This window comes from Salmo salar, chromosome ssa07 (assembly GCF_905237065.1).
Source record: "Salmo salar chromosome ssa07, Ssal_v3.1, whole genome shotgun sequence".
NCBI lineage: Eukaryota > Metazoa > Chordata > Actinopteri > Salmoniformes > Salmonidae > Salmo > Salmo salar.
Window position 1 is genome coordinate 22,021,814 of NC_059448.1, and position 17,703 is coordinate 22,039,516.

Here is a 17,703-nt window from a genome sequence, read left to right on the forward strand (position 1 = left end):
AATCCATAGTTATGTTCAAATATCCTCTGTTTTGTTCGTGCGTTCAAGACACTATCCGAATGGTAAAGAAGGGTGACACGCACGACGCGTTTCGTGACAAAAAATTATAAATATTCCATTACCGTACTTCGAAGCATGTCAACCGCTGTTTAAAATCAATTTTTATGCCATTTTTCTCGTAAAAAAGCGATAATATTCCGACCGGGAAAGCGTGTTTACGTTCAAAGAGAGAGAAAATAAAAACATGGGGTCGCCTCGTGCACGTGCCTCAGTCTCATTGTCCTCTGATAGACCACTTACCAAAGGCGCTAATGTTTTTCAGCCAGGGGCTGGAATTACATCATTCAGCTTTTTCCCGGGTTCTGAGAGCCTATGGGAGCCGTAGGAAGTGTCACGTTACAGCAAAGATCCTCAGTTTTCAATAAAGAGAGTCAAGAAGAACAAGAACTTGTCAGACAGGCTACTTCCTGTAAGGAATCTTCTCAGGTTTTTGCCTGCCATATGAGTTCTGTTATACTCACAGACACCATTCAAACAGTTTTAGAAACTTTAGGGTGTTTTCTATCCAAAGGCAATAATTATATGCATATTCTAGTTTCTGGGCAGTAGTAATAACCAGATTAAATCGGGTACATTTTTTATCCGGCCGTGTAAATACTGCCCCCTAGCCCTAACAGTACCGATCTCGTGGTGCCCCAGGTCCTAATGAGTTAATTGTTGCATGATTGATTTAATCGGTCATCTCCCTGACCCAGGCCTTTCTTCCCAGATTACTCAGTTTGGCCGGGCGGTTCAAGTCTTGGTGGTTCCAAACTTCTTCCATTTATGAATGATGGAGGCCACTATGTTATTGGGGACCTTCAATGCTGCAAACATTTTTGGTACCCTTCCCCAGATCTGTGCCTCGACCACTTGGCTTGGTTTTTGCTCTGACAAGCACCGTTAATTGTGGGATCTTATATAAACAGGTGTTTGCCTTTTCAAATCCTGTCCAATCAATTGAATTTACCACAGAAGTACTATCAGGTTGTAGAAATATCTCAAGGATGATCATTGGTAACAGGATGCATCTGAGCTCAATTTTGAGTCTCATAGCAAAGGGTCTGAATACTTATGTAAAAAAGTTATTTCTGTTTTTTCTTTTTTTATACATTTGCAAAAATGTATAAAAACCTGTTTTCACTTTGTCAATTTGGGGTTGTGTGTAGATTGATGAGGAATGTTTTTTTTATTTAATCCATTTTAGAATAAGGCTGTAACGTAACAACATTTGGAAAAAGTCAAGGGGTCTGAATATTTCCTGAATGCACTGTTTATATATTTGTGACTCACCACATGGATGCGGTCTTATGTAGGAAAATAATGAAATGGTGTTTTTTACATTGGATAAAAGTAGAGACTCAGAGCTACAAAATGGTATATCATATACTGCATTTTTGAAGAACAATGGGAAAGTAATTCTGCTTTGAAAGTTGATCAACTTGAAAACTCACTTTTCAGAAAATGGCCTTTGAATATTTTGGTATCTAGTGAAGAGCACTTCTTTGTCTACACCCATTCAGCATCGTTCACACCCTCTTAAGCTTTGGCCCCACCCATCTCGTTTCGCTCTCAGAGCGTTCAGAGCGCACATTTGACGCTCTGGCCGATGACTTGTTTACCTATGGATAACATGAAAAAAGCCTAACCAGCTCTGCTTGCAACAATTTCATTACGCTTTTTTTCAAACGTTTACTGACACTGTCCATATTCAACGGGTGTTGTACCCTTTAGCTTAACCTGTTATGGCTAGGGGGCAGTATTTTCACGGCTGGATAAAAAACGTACCCGATTTAATCTGGTTTCTAAAACTGTTTGAATGGTGTCTGTGAGTATAACAGAACTCAAATGGCAGGTCAAAACCTGAGAGATTCCTTTACAGGAAGTGGCCTGTCTGACCATTTATTGTCTTTCTTTGACATCTCATTCTATTACAAAGGATCTCTGCGGTAACGTGACACTTCCCACGGCTCCAATAGGCTCTCAGAGCCCGGGAAAAACCTGAATGTCGTTATTCCAGCCCCAGGCTGAAACACATTATCACCTTTGTCAAGTGGCCGATCAAGGGACTGTGGGCTTAGGCGCGTGCACTGGCCGCCCCCGTCTTTGTGTTTTTTCCTCTGTTTGCCGAAAAGGAGATTCCCGGTCGGAATATTATCGCTTTTTTACGAGATAAATTGCATAAAAATTGATTTTAAACAGCGGTTGACATGCTTCGAAGTACGGTAATGGAATATTTCGAATTTTTTTGTCACGAAATGCGCCATGCGCACGACCCTGATTTACCATTTCGGATAGTTTCTGGAACGCACGAACAAAACACCGCTATTCGGATATAACGATGTATTATTTTGGACCAAACCAACATTTGTTATTGAAGTAGCAGTCCTGGGAGTGCATTCTGACAAAGACAACAAAAGGTAATCAAACTTTTGTAATAGTAAATCTGATTTTGGTGAAGGCTAAACTTGCGGGTGTCTAAATAGCTAGCCCGTGATGGCTGGGCTATGTACTTAGAATATTGCAAAATGTGCTTTCACCAAAAAGCTATTTTAAAATCGGACACATCGAGTGCATAGAGGAGTTCTGTATCTATAATTCTTAAAATAATTGTTATGCTTTTTGTGAACTTTTATCGTGAGTAATTTAGTAAATTGTTAGTAAATTCCCCGGAAGTTTGCGGGGGGTATGCTAGTTCTGAACGCCACATGCTAATGTAAAAAGCTGTTTTTTGATATAAATATGAACTTGATTGAACAAAACATGCATGTATTGTATAACATAATGTCCTAGGTGTGTCATCTGATGAAGATCATCAAAGGTTAGTGCTGCATTTACCTGTCTTCTGGGTTTTTGTGACATTATATGCTAGCTTGAAAAATGGGTGTCTGATTATTTCTGGCTGGGTACTCTGCTGACATAATCTAATGTTTTGCTTTCGCTGTAAAGCCTTTTTGAAATCGGACAGTGTGGTTAGATAAAGGAGAGTCTTGTCTTTAAAATGCTGTGAAATAGTCATATGTTTGAAATATTGAAGTTTTGGTATTTTTGAGGAATTTGTCATTCGCGCCATGCCTATCATTGGATATTGGAGCAGGTGTTCCGCTAGCGGAACATCTAGATGTAAGAGGTTAAGACAAGTAGCTAGCTAGGCAAACAACGTGTAAGATCACACACGTTATGTCACGTAAGCTAACAAGCCAGCCAGCTAACGTTAGCTAGTTAACCCTTTCATGCGTGAGTTCCAAATATCTCTAACGGTCGCCCCAGCGTGAATGTTTTTTATGCCAGTGATGTTAGAACATTCTCTCCATTCCAGAATGGGATTGTTACGCAACAGTACATTTAATCCGCACTGCCGTCAAATTAAGGCACGCAGCCTGTTTTTATTTATAGGCTGTTTTCAACTTGTCAATTTCAAATTATTTTCTAACAAGTTTTTATTTTCTAAGAACAGTTTGAATTGAGTTGTGTTCTGCCTCATTCATTCACATAAAAGTAGTCATTTTTACTTTTGCGGACCAATAAATATTTTTGACATTTCTGACCCGGACAAAATTCCCCAAACACTTCACAATTGTTTGTGCAGTTCAAGTCTGCAGACTTTTGCTCATCTCCCGTCCTGCACACACGTGTTCCCATTTTCTCTTTGTTGCCTGCATCGCAATCATAGTTGTTTTCGTTACCAATAATAACTTTGGAAATGTATGCGTTTCTATCAAAGTAAGTGCCTTATTATGTTATAATAGTTTCTGTATGTCGTGTTATGTCGTTTCTACTGTAGCATAATATTTTTGTGTATATTTCTTATAACCGCGGACACGCGACGTAACGTTACTCATTTCATAAACTTTATGGTGTTATACTCAATACTTAGGTAGCTAGCTACATTCTTCTATTAGCTTTGGAAAACAATGATAATTGCACCAGAGAAGTATTAGCATCTTTTGTATTTTGAAGCTACCCTGGCCTTATGACTCCCAAGTGGCGCAGTTGCCTAAGGCACAGCGTCTCAGTGATAGAGGCGTCACTACAGACTGTGTTTCTATCAAAGTAAGTGACTTATTACGTTATAATAGTTTCTGTATGTCGTGTTATACCGTTTCTACTGCAGCTCACGTGTGTATGGAGCATAATATATTTGTGTATATTCCTTATAACAGTGGACACGCGAGGTAACGTTACTCATTTCATAACCTTTATGGTGTTATATTCAATCGTGCTTATGTAGCTAGCTACATTCTTCTATTAGCTCTGTAAAACAATGCTAATTGCATGAGAGAAGAATTGGCTTGTTGTATTTTGAAGCGACTCTGGAATTTTAGCACTTGGTCGTTTTCTGAGTGCATTCCACAAAGCTGTTTATCATGTCCGCCTTATCCACTGCCCCCATTTTTTGAGGTTAAAGTCAGGCACGCAGTCTGGTTTGATTTTTCTCTCTCCAGTCAGGTGGTCCACCTTCCCTGTGGCCGACATGGTTGCTGTATTGGCAGTGGAGAGGACATGGATGTCTCATTTGTCATACCACTTTACTGCCAGCTGTTGACATTTCTGATTTTGTATAACGGGTCATTTAGGATGGCAGTAGCATTGCTGATGAAATGCAGTCATCGCAGCAGAACTAGGAAGCAGGCTTGGGAAAAGAGGGTGGCAAACATAGGATCTGTGCTCCAGTATTCTCTTAGGGAGTTCTTCTCCTCTTCATGAATAGGACTGTCATCAGGAAGGTATACATTTTACATTTTTTTTACATTTTAGTAATTTAGCAGACGCTCTTATCCAGAGCGACTTACAGTAGTGAATGCATACATTTCATACAATTTCATACCTTTTTTTTTTTTTCCCCCTGTGCTGGCCCCCCGTGGGAATCGAACCCACAACCCTGGCGTTGCAAACACCATGCTCTACCAACTGAGCTACAGGGAAGGCTGGTATACATTTCACTAATTGTGGTTGTCCTTCCCACTCCTGGCTCTCTCTTCTCCTGTAGCTCTAAGGCATAGCGATTGGTCTTCTCTTCTCCAGCTCCTCTGTCAGAAACAAGTTGAAGCACTCAGTTGGAAATGGCAAGGGGTGTTGCACTCCAGACTGGGACTCATCAAAGCAAACAGCAGGACCAGGAGGGGTGAAATGGCTGGCGGCCTTCCAGCTACCACAGAACTCCTGTACTTCATCCACTGTCGGTCTGCCTCCATCACCATCAGCATCTTCAAAGGGACCTGGGACTTTGTCAGTGGACAAGGGATCCTCAGATTCAGGGTTCTCAAAGTCTACAAGGTTGTGGGGCAGCTCCTCACTGTCACTGCCAGAATCTGATTCCTGACTTTCATACTCAGACTCATTGTCAGAATTTTAAAACATCTCCAGGTTTTCCACATTTGTGAGTTGTCTCCTTTTGAAAGACATTGCTAATGCTACAGCTTAGCTCACTAGCTACATACATAAACAACAACACTGAATAGCCCAGAGTGGGAGTGAGTGGTTACGTGATTGACTGCCGGCACGCGCCACTTGTATCAATAAATCACTATCAGAAAATGTTTTGTGTGGTAATTATTTATATATTTACTGTTTGATTCACATGTTTTCAATGACTATTGACAAACCATGCCTTCTGATTCTTACATAGATTGTAATGGGCACATATAATGTGTGTAAAATACTGTTTTGAAGGTTGTACTGATCATGATGAGCTAAGCTAATTCCAGCTGTGTGTAGCCATGTTTGTTGATATACAATGCATTCTGGGTTTCACGTAATCGTCTGTTGGACCAAATACGTTATAACACAATGAGGTGAGTAAGAGTTCACAAATTTTTTGAGGACTTCCGGAAATGAATGGTTGGATGTGACCCCCCCCCCCGAACATGCATACTATAAACAGACCAAACTCATCTTGTCTCCTCTTAGGTTTCTGTGAGGGAAGAAAAGCATGGCAGCGAGCAGAAACTACCCATCAACGGATTACTTTCGATTTCTATTGTTTTACTCAATTATTTCGATCCATGGTGAGCTCACCCATGATGTGATTAATTATAAATAGTAATTTCTATTAGCTAATTCATATTGTAGTTTGTCAGCGAGAGTTATACAAATATGACCACTTGTGTTACGTCAATCTTTCCGCAGTTAGCGCTAGTACAAATGTAGCCTACATTTTTCCGGTTTGGATGATTGTGTTATGCTGTAGATACTTCTGTGAATGTCTGAACATTGCATCCAAAAATAAACTGCTCACATTCTGGACATAACTTTACAAGAACTGTGTTTGTGCAAAATGTTTCTGAAAAAGTGTGGCCAGCTCAAATGTTGATTGTTGCGTCATTCGAAACTGGCCGTTCTAAATAAGCGTTCTAATCACACCGGTGTGATCGTACGCTAAAGGGACCACTGTAGAATGATCACACCCGTGTGATGGTACGTGTGAAAGGGTTAAACAACAATGAACACAGTGCCAAATCATGTGGTTAATACCCTGCATGAATATGCTGGGAGCTAACCAAAGGGGTACAATGTTAGCTAGCTAACATTAGTCTCTAACTAGAAAAGCAAATGGCTCTGGGATACAAATAATAACATCAGCTAGGGATCCAGCCAGCTAAAGTTAACTAGCTAGCTTACAGTACACTTTAGCTTGAAATGAAACCCCTTTCTGTCAAAATTAGAAACGTGTAATATCTGAAAATGTAGCTAGCTAACTATCTTACCTGTATACATCATCATGCATGATGGACGCGTCTCCCTGTCACGAATGCCATGCCACAGTTGCCTTTAGTTTGAAGATGTAATCTGGAGACAAGTTTTTTCTCCATCTCTTTAGCTATCATATTCTAATTCCACTGATTTCAAAATATGATCCTCCAGAAAGTGGAGAAAAACACTTATGCAGCTCCACTACACAATAAAAGTTGATTTAAAAGCCGCGTTCGACAGGATTACCAACACAGACTGACCAACACAGACTGATCAGCTCAAATAGACAGAAGCCTACTATATGGCAGACCAATCCGAACCCCTCTCTCGGCATGTTCAGCCCAGTCATTATGCTCTTTTTCTGTGGCTTAACCAACAAGGCTCGTAATGTAACAATTGTATTCATATTTATAGATGGCATATACATTTGTTATTATGGCACATGAACGCTCACATGTTCGAGACGGCATTTCTGCAAAAATAAAGCTCTCCTGTGAAGTCGTGACTTGAGACATACGCCTAGTTTCCTGAATCGGGTCGCATATTTTCTTGTTTTTTGTCAGAAATGCCTTCTTGAACATGTGAACTTTCATGTGACTTATTTAAAAACTTGTGTTGGATCTGTTAACATTATAAAGATGCTAAATTATGAACTCTGAGCTATACAGGGAGAAAGAAATGACCCTTCCTGGTTGGTCATGATTGGCTGAGAGATGAGTCCAGATTGGTCTGTCATGTTACAGGGTTCTGTCTATAACAGAAAGGGGGCTTTGTTGGTCAGTATATAGATAATCTTTGCTAACACAGATTTTTGGAAATATCTAGCTTTGGACAACTGCCAAAGTGTTGCTACAGCCCTCAAAAGCATTGCTTCCCTGAATATAGCTGCGTATAAGTAGAGAGACTACTTTCTGGAGGACAATGCCATGCTGACTCGCATGTGTTTACATGTGTGGGTGGTACTAAGGCTTAAGAGTCTGTGAACAATGCTATATGGACCTAAACAAAGAACAGCTCTCTAAGAAGTGTGAAAAGGTCATTTTCTCCTACTTGCCCCCTTAGTGGAATAACAAGTTTATCAACTTTTAAAGCAGAATAACTTTCCAATGTTTCCTCCAACTACAGTGTATGATATACAACTTTGAAGCTCTGAATCTTCACTTTTCATATAAAATAAATAAATCACTTACATTTGATATGAGCGTCAATAGAGAAATCCAGACACATATAAAACACAGGAAATCACGTTTTTGACTGCACTGGGACTTTAATGCGTATACAATAGGTGGATGCACAGGGATTGGATGAATGCAAGTAAGATACTACATATACTCTGTTGACATTGGCCTTAGCTTTATTTATTTATTATTTTTCCTGGTGGTGTAGAGGATGATGAATATGTTCAAGCAGCAGAGAACTCCAGTTCTTATGATGTAGAGAAGGACCAGGATTCTCATCTGTGGATCAGCAACTGAAATAACAAGTATTCTCTGGCTAGGTTGCTATAAGTTGCTGGTTATTTATATTCTGTGGCACTTTCATTGTACATAATATTACTTTATTTATAAAAGATTCTCACTTAAAATAACAGAATAAACATACCTTCTTCACAGTGCTCTGTAACGTCCTTTTCAGAATCTTTGTGACCTTTTGGACGATTAGGAGAGTTAAATATTTGGACGATTAGGAGAGTTAAATATTCCCACTGTTATTTACACTGTAGTACAATAGTATTATATCTCCAACGTTTTCCTCATATACATGTTACATGTCTGATTCCTCATATACATGTTAGTGCATTTCGAGTCATATCAGACAAGTTGTTGAAAAGATTACCTTGGACCTTCAGGACAGTCGCATTGGTGAAGAAGATGTATTTATCACACATTCCACAGAAGTACAGACCAGAATCAGCTTCATCCAACTCTGTTCTTTTGAGGAAAAATATTCTATGGCTGATTAACATTTCCATATGGCTGGGCTGAAAAACTGTGCGATGCTGGACAGTTGGCTCAGAGCTGTACATAGATGTGATGCATAGGGCTCTGAGCCGTTGACTTGCTTGAACCAGCCAACGTGTCCTGGAGCTCCAGTGACATTAGTACACTGCAAAGTGACATTTTCTCCAGGATGGGCTACCACTGAGGGAGGAGGAGAGACAGACACAACAGGGGTCAGGCCTGAAAGAAAGAAGACAAAGGTTTAGAAACAATCCCAAACATAGAACTTTCTGTTCACTTATGCACTACTATACTTAACCTAGTCTCAACTATAAACCACATAATCGTAATGACTTAGATAACTTACACAAGCCATAGAGGACAACAGCTGATACAAATATGTGTGCCATTCTGTGTTTAGAGCTACACTGCCAGACTGTGAAGGAAGGACTCCATCTTTAGATGAATGTAATTTGTGATTAGGAGCGGGACATGGTGTGAGAGCCATAGCTGCATACATTGACCACAGATCATTTTTTCTTATCAGCAACCACTGATTTTCCACTCTTGCATTTGGTTTGAGAGAGCGAAGGATACAATAATTTAGTTGTAGGCTGTAGTTTATCATCATAGAGGTTCCCAGAATTGTACCATTTTAAGTTGCTCAAACATAGTGTATATTGTCCATTTTAAAGTAATGATGTTTAAGTAAAGGGGCTGGATGACACCTAGTAAATATTCAAAATCTGTTTTCACAGTGATGACACCCAGAACAGTTGCGTTGAATAATTGTGTTGGGCGGGAGGACCCCCAGGTATGGGTAACTTTTGGCTGGAGTTGGTGGTAATTGGCCAATAGGGGGCACTCTTCTGACTGCACCAAGTAAATCAGTGAACTGAGGAACTCTTGCAGTTGGTAGGAGCATTAGCTTGTAGTCCACCAAATGTATACCTTAAAGGGGATTGTCCTTTGAAAATGAAGGCCAGGCTTTAGCTTAACTTCATTTTTAAGACAACAGTATCTGTCCTCGTTTGAAATTGAAGGCCAGGCATTAGCTAAACTTCATTCTTCGTCCAAAAAAAGTGACATTCTGCATTACATTTGAAAGCATTGATCATAGAAGACAAACATAATAGTGTCAGCCCAACAGGACGCTCAGCTCTATCCATCCGGTCTCCTTTAATCTGGGTTAGGTGAAGCCACCACAGGGGCACATAGCCTACCACTGGGGAAACTAGAAAATTCTGCTGAAATGCTAAATGACATACCATAGACTATAGAATGCATCTCAGAAACTAAATAGCATCATTTGAGAAGTGTTGTTCTACAGTGGTAAACTTTTCCACAGAAGACACAGGTTTTGAAGAGGATGACAGCTATTAAGATGTTTGCACCACTGTGCACATTTCTTCTTCTTGGAGAGATGGGTAAGTTTTATTTACTTTATTATGATGGTATGTTCAATAGAACAACATTTACAAAAAAAACTCCAACATGTTTCAGCATACCCTTCATCAGGGAGTGCAATGGTACAATTTATTTAATTAACATTCACAGACACTTTAAGGCAACTTAATCTTGCAAATCAAGTCAAATGTTATTGGTCGCATACACATATTTAGCAGGTATTATTGCGGGTGTAGCGAAATGCTTGTGTTCCTAGTTCCAACAGTGCAGTAATATCTAACAATACACAACAAAAACAAAGGTGTCCTTGTACGCTGATTATTCATGTTTTCTTTTAAATCCACAATTTGGAGGATCTAGAGGATCTAGATAATTTTTCTGACCTCTCTGGATTACATCCAAATTATGATAAATGTACTATATTACATATTGGATCACAAAAAAATAAAACTTTTACATTACCGTGTAGTTTACCAATAAAATTGTCTGATTGTGATGTGGACATACTCGTTATTCATATCCCGAAAGAAAGAAAGGATCTCACTAAAAAAACATTTTTATAGAAAGTTAGCAAAAATAGATAAGATCTTGCTACCATGGAAAGGAAAATACCTGTCTATTTGTGGAAAAATCACCATGAATAACTCTTTAGTCATATTCCAGTTGACCAATTTGCTTATGGCCTTGCCTACACCTAATGACTTGTTTTTGAAATGAATATTAAATAAAATTTCATTTGGAACTGCAAGCCAGACAAAATTAAACCGGCCTATTTGTATAATGAATATGAATTCGGAGGGCAGAAAATATTAAATATTATAGCATTAGACCTCTCACTAAAGGCTTCAGTCATACAAAAGTTATACCTAATTCTGAATTGGTTCTCTAGCAGATTAGTAAGAATGTCTCACCCAATGTTCAAGAAAGGCCTTTTTCCCTTTATTCAGATTAGAACCTCTCACTTTCAGTTATTTCAAAATGAAATAATCTCCAAAATTTCGCTATTTTTAAAACAAGCCATAGAAAGTTGGTTGCAATTTCAGTTTAATCCACCAGAAAATATAGTAATTGATCAAAAAAACCAATATTTTTTGAGATTTTTTTTTTAAACGGTATAATCTTTGTAAATGATATCATAAATAGGACTGGCGGAGTTATGTCACACATGCAGCTAGCAAAAATATATGGAAATGTCTGCTCTACTCAAAACTACAACCAACTAATTGCAGCATTAACTGAAAAATGGAAGAGGCAAGTGGAAAGAGTAGAAAGTAAGGAACTTTTCTGTCGACCCTGCATTAAAGGCTAAATTTGGTTAAAGAGAATTGTGATAAATAGAAACATGTACCGGTTTATTTTATGGACCAAAAAATGGACACCTGTACAATGTAGATTGCAAAATATTTGGGAAGAGATTTTCGATGTACCGATTCCATGGCACATAGTTTATGAACTGATACACAAAACGACGCTGGATTCGAAACTTTGAGTTTTTCCATTTCAATTATTATACAAAATTCTTGCAACCAATACAATGTTAAACATATGGGGGATACAACCATCCCAGCTCTGCAGATTTTCCTAAAAATAGACAGAATCGTTAGATCATTTGTTTTGGTACTGTCCATATGTAGCTTGTTTTTGGTTAGAGGTTCAGGAATGGATGGAGAATTGCAACAAATACCTGGAGCTAACTCTGCAAATAACACTGCTGGGGGATTTGTCATAGATCAATAATAAAATAATACTCTTAGCAAAAAAAAGATCTTTAATTTACAATCTGTAGAAACTATGAGAATAGAAAGACTGGTGGAGGGCATGTCAAGATGCATGAAAGCTGTGATTGAAAATCAGGGTTATTCCACCAAATATTGATTTCTGATCTCTTCCTAAGTTAAAACATTAGTATTGTGATGTTTAAAAATTAATATGAACTTATTTTCTTTGCATTATTCTAGGTCTGACAACACTGCATCTTTTTTGTTATTTTGACCAGTTGTTATTTTCTGCAAATAAATGTTCTAAATGAAAATATTTTGGGGGGGAATTTGGGAGAAATGTTGTCAGTAGTTTATAGAAGAAAACAACAATTTTAATTTTACCCAAACACATACATATAAATAGTAAAACCACAGAAACTGATCCTTTTGGAGTGGTCTCTTCATTTTTTCCCGAGCTGTATGTGTGTGTGTGTGTGTGTGTGTGATGGGATGTGTAGACAATATGGACAGAATATGTAGTATATCTGAAGAATACGTAGTATAGAATAGTACAGTGGGGGAAGAAAGTATTTGATCCCCTGCTGATTTTGTACGTTTGCCCACTGACAAAGAAAGGATCAGTCTATAATTTTAATGGTAGGTTTATTTGAACAGTGAGAGACAGAAAACAACAATAATACCCAGAAAAACGCATGTCAAAAATGTTATAAATTGATTTGCATTTTAATGAGGGAAATAAGTATTTGACCCCCTCTCAATCAGAAAGATGTCTGGCTCCCAGGTGCCTTTTATACAGGTAACGAGCTGAGATTAGGAGTACACTCTTAAAGGGAGTGTTCCTAACCACAGCTTGTTACCTGTAAAAAAGACACCTGTCCACAGAAGCAATCAATCAATCAGATTCCAAACTCTCCACCATGGCCAAGACCAAAGAGCTCTCCAAGGATGTCAGGGACAAGATCGTTGACCTACACAAGGCTGGAATGGGCTTCAAGACCATCGCCAAGCAGCTTGGTGAGAAGGTGACAACATTTGGTGCGATTATTCGCAAATGGAAGAAACACAAAAGAACTGTCAATATCCCTCGGCCTGGGGTTCCATGCAAGATCTCACCTCGTGGAGTTGCAATGATCATGAGAACGGTGAGGAATCAGCCCCGAACTACACAGGAGGATCTTGTCAATGATCTCAAGGCAGCTGGGACCATAGTCACCAAGAAAACAATTGGTAACACACTACGCCGTGAAGGACTGAAATCCTGCAGCGCCCGCAAGGTCCCCCTGCTCAAGAATACATATACATGCACATCTGAAGTTTGCCAATGAACATCTGAATGACTCAGAGGACAACTGGTGAAAGTGTTGTGGTCAGATGAGACCAAAATGGAGCTCCTTGACATCAACTCAACTCGCCATGTTTGAAGGAGGAGGAATGCTGCCTATGACCCCAAGAACACAATCTCCACCGTCAAACATGGAGGTGGAAACATTATGCTTTGGGGGTGCTTTTCTGTTAAGGGGACAGGACAACTTCACCGCATCAAAGGGACGATGGACGGGGCCATGTACCGTCAAATCTTGGGTGAGAACCTCCTTCCCTCAACCAGGGCATTGAAAATGGGTCTTGGATGGGTATTCCAGCATGACAATTACCCAAAACACACAGCCAAGGCAACAAAGGAGTGGCTCAAAAAAGAAGCACATTAAGGTCCTGGAGTGGCCTAGCTAGTCTCCAGACCTTAATCTTTAGAAAATCTGTGGAGGGAGCTGAAGGTTCGAGTTGCCAAACGTCAGCCTCGAAACCTTAATGACTTGGAGAAGATCTGCAAAGAGGAGTGGGACAAAATCCCTCCTGAGATGTGTGCAAACCTGGTGGCCAACTACAAGAAACGTCTGACCTCTGTGATTGCCAACAAGGGTTTTGCCAGAGGGGTCAAATACTTATTTCCCTCATTAAAATGGAAATCATTTTATAACATTTTTGACATGCGTTTTTCTCGATTTTGTTGTTGTTGTTCTGTCTCTCACTGTTCAAATAAACCTACTATTAAAATTATAGACTGATCATTTCTTTGTAAGTGGGCAAACGTACAAAATCAGCAGGGGATCAAATACTTTTTTCCCCCACTGTATATGCACATCAATAGTTAAACAGCATAGGCCTTGACTAGAATACAGTATTCACATATGAAAAGGGTAAAACAGTATGCAAACATTTTTAAAGTGACCAGTGTTCCATGTCGATGTACATAGGCAGCAGCCTCTAAGGTGCAGGCAATACAATCTTTTAATGTATAATCTTTTAAGGTTTAATATATTTTTGTAAGATGTTTTCTTTTGTTTTATTTATAGTTCATGCGCTAGCTGGGACTGAGCCCTCTGCCATACAACAGGAGAACGGTCTCATGACAGCCAATGTTGGAGACACAATGGTTCTGCAATGCCTCTATAAAGGCGACATGGCCATGCATTTTTCCTGGTACAAGCAACCCTTCAGAGAAAAACCTCATCTCATCTCAACCATCTATAAGTATGACAAATCTGCTACATTTTACCATGAGTTTAAGGATAACCCTCGGTTCTCAGTGCAAAGCAGCAACGGCGTAAATCACCTCAGCATCTCAGACATAAAAAGCTCGGATTCAGCCACGTACTACTGTGGGAGCGCACACTCAAATGTGGTGGAATTTGGAAAAGGAACCATTCTCAATGTAAAAGGTATAGTACTGAGAAATGTATTTTGATATTTTCAGACATTCCCAAAAAATTGAATTGATAGAAGAAGAGCCGTAAAAAAAAAAGTTACATTTTGGATATAGTCTTACGATTTGCGATTTGCGATTTACTGACATATGTAAACACTCTTTTCAGGTTCAGAGTCCAACAGTAAGACTGTGCTCCAGCAGCATGTATCTGAGTCAATCCAGCCAGGGGTCTTTGTGACTCTGAACTGTACAATACACACTGAGACATGTGCAGGAGGACACAGTGTCTATTGGTTCAGACATGGCTCAGGAGAATCCCGTCCAGGAATTATTTACACCCATGGAGACAGGAGTGATCAGTGTGAGAAGAGCCCTGAGGCTGGGTCTCCTACACAGAGCTGTGTCTACAACCTCCCCAAGAGGAACCTCAGCCTCTCTGATGCTGGGACTTACTACTGTGCCGTGGCTTCATGTGGGGAGATACTGTTTGGAGACGGGACCAAGCTGGACATTCATGGTAAGTATAATATGCTTGTTTATTAACAATATACAAACATAACCCTTAGTTATTACACTGTATTAGCCAAAACTATATTATATACAGGGTTGTGGAGCAACTGGGGAGTAACTGAATACATGTAAATTCAGAAAGGATGGTTGGGGAAAAATACATTATAACACCTTTCTGTTTTCTCAATGACATTCAATTCAGCATTGAAAAAAAGTGCAAATTAAATGTGTTTTCACCTGATTGAGTCTGACCACAGGTCAGAGACCCCTATGATGAGACACCAAATGTATTTGGGTAATCCAAAAGTTACGTTAGTGATTATAATTTTGGGGACAGATAACAAGTAACTGTAACGAATTACACTTAGAAAGTAACCTACCCAACCCTGATTATATAAAATTATACAAAAATGGGAAATATAAAAGGTTTAATTCTTTCAGGTGGTGACATTCAGGTTGCGACTGAAGTGGATATGAGGATCCTTGTCCTACTCTCAATCATAAGAACTGGAATTCTCCTTTGCTGTCTGACCATCATCTTCCTCATCTACCTCATCAGGAAATAGATCTATTCTATGATTCAGTTTCTCAATCCTTCAGCTATTACAAATGCAAATATGGTTTACTGTCTGTTCAAATGTTTCAGTACTCATCAGTTTAGGTGACATACTGTAAAAGTTAAATGACCGACCGGCTCATATCGGTCTTATGTAGCAACATTTTAAATTGTGTTTTTTACATTGGATAAAAGTAGAGACTCAGAGCTACAAAATGGTATATCATACACCGCATTTGAGGAACAATGGGAAAGTAATTCTGCTTTGAAAGTTGATAAACTTGTAACCTCACTTTTGAGAAAATGGCCTTTGAATGTTTTGGTACCTACTGGAGAACTCTCCTTTGTCTACACCCATTCAGCAGTGTTCACACCCTCTTAAACCAGCCACACCCATCTCTTTAACGATTCACATATGAGGTCCTGTGCTAAACTGTGAGCAGTGTAGTAAAGATTAAAACTAAAAGTGGTGAAAGTAGTGGCCTACAATAAGGAAAAATCCCAGGTAAACAGAAAGTGTCCAGGTAAAAATATTTTACAAATATTAGATGATGCTTACCCAGGCACACTTGTCTAAATTGATGGGTCATGTGAAAGAAATGCTATAACCCGCCGGCCACATCCAGTGGTGGAAAAAGTACTAAATTGTCATACTTGAGTAAAAGTAAAGGTACTTTAATAGAAAATGAGTCAAGTAAAAGTCACCCACTAAAATACTAAAAATTATTTGGTTTAAAAATACTTAAGTACCAAATGGAAAGGGAATTTCTAAAATGTACTTAAGTATCACAAGTAAAAGTAAAAGTATAAATAAGAAAGAAAGAAATCCTTACATTAAGCCAGCGGTGTCAAACTCATTTTAGCTCAGGGGCCACATGGGGGAAAATCTATTCCCAAGTGGGCCGGACCGATAAAATCATGGTATATATAACTTAAAAACAACAACTTCAGATTGTTTTCTTTGTTTTAATACGATGCTTTTTTCCCGATCATTGAGGGCGCACCATCTGTAGCCAGGCTGACAGCGCGGGACCAGTCCACTCCGACCCTGTCCAGCGCGCCGACGAGTGCGGTGAAAATATCAGCTGCTGTCGTTGTATCTGTCATCGGCACCAACTCCACGAACTCCTCGGTGACGGTCAATGTGTCATCAACTCCGCGGATGAAAATGGCCAGTTGTGCAACATCTGTAATGTCTGTGCTTTCATCAATTGCAACTGAAAACCCAATAAATGACTTTACTTTTTGCTTCAACTGGCTGTCCAAATCCACTGAAAGATCAGAAATCCTGTCTGCAACTGTGTTTCTTGTCAGGCTGATATTTGCAAAAGCCTGGCGCTTTTCAGGGCACACAATCTCCGCTGCTTTCATCATGCATGTTTTTACAAATTCACCCTCACTAAATGGTTTTGAAGCCACTGCGATTTCATTAGCAATGAGGTAGCTAGCTTTCACTGCAGCGTCACTGATGTCTCGGCTGTGAGTAAACACAGACTGCTGTTTCTTCAGACCCGCCAACAGTTCATTCACCTTCTCTCTTCTCCGCTGTCCTTGAAAGTTGTCATATTTGTCAGCATGAAGACTCACATAGTGGCGACGAAGGTTATACTCTTTCAGCACTGCAACATGCTGTGAACACACCAAACATACAGCTTTCCCATTCAATTCCGTGAATAAATAGGAGGATGACCATTTTTCTTGGAACACTATGCACTCTGCGTCCACTTTTCTCTTTTTTGACAGAGACATATTGGGGCAATGAGGGTGCCAAAGCACATAATGTTAAAAGTAGAAGCCGTAATAAATATCGCGGGCAAAACAAAGTAGCTCATCCGGACTGGCTGCACTTGCTTGACCTACTTGCTCTGCTCCGGTATAAACAGTTTGCTTGCTTAACACAATTGCTATTGCGCCATCCAGTGGACGCAATTGGAACAGCAGTTTATTTTATTGAAAAATTGCAGCTCATTTTTATACTTTACAAAATCATCTCGCGGGCCGGATTAAACCCCTTTGCGGGCCTGATCCGGCCCGCGGGCCGGACATTTGACACCCCTGCATTAAGCAAACCAGATAGCACAATTTTAGCCATGGGCACACTCCAACACTCAGCATTTGTGTTTAGTGAGTCTG

The 17,703-nt window shown here is 39.5% G+C and overlaps 1 protein-coding gene across 2 annotated transcripts; it reads left to right on the plus strand.

The window, feature by feature from the left end:
- The first annotated feature begins 9,623 nt into the window (after window positions 1-9,623).
- On the plus strand, window positions 9,624-16,824 carry LOC106608731 (uncharacterized). Of its 2 annotated transcripts, none has more exons than XM_014206835.2 (4): window positions 9,624-10,099; window positions 14,152-14,517; window positions 14,671-15,021; window positions 16,568-16,824. In XM_014206835.2, exons 1-4 carry the CDS (start codon window positions 10,042-10,044, stop codon window positions 16,789-16,791), a joined length of 999 nt encoding a protein of 332 aa, XP_014062310.1. In that variant the 5' UTR covers window positions 9,624-10,041; the 3' UTR covers window positions 16,792-16,824. The 2 variants fall into 2 exon arrangements, with proteins under 2 accessions (XP_014062310.1, XP_014062311.1); XM_014206836.2 differs by having other exon boundaries at window positions 9,626-10,099; window positions 15,456-16,824.
- Window positions 16,825-17,703: the final 879 nt, after the last annotated feature.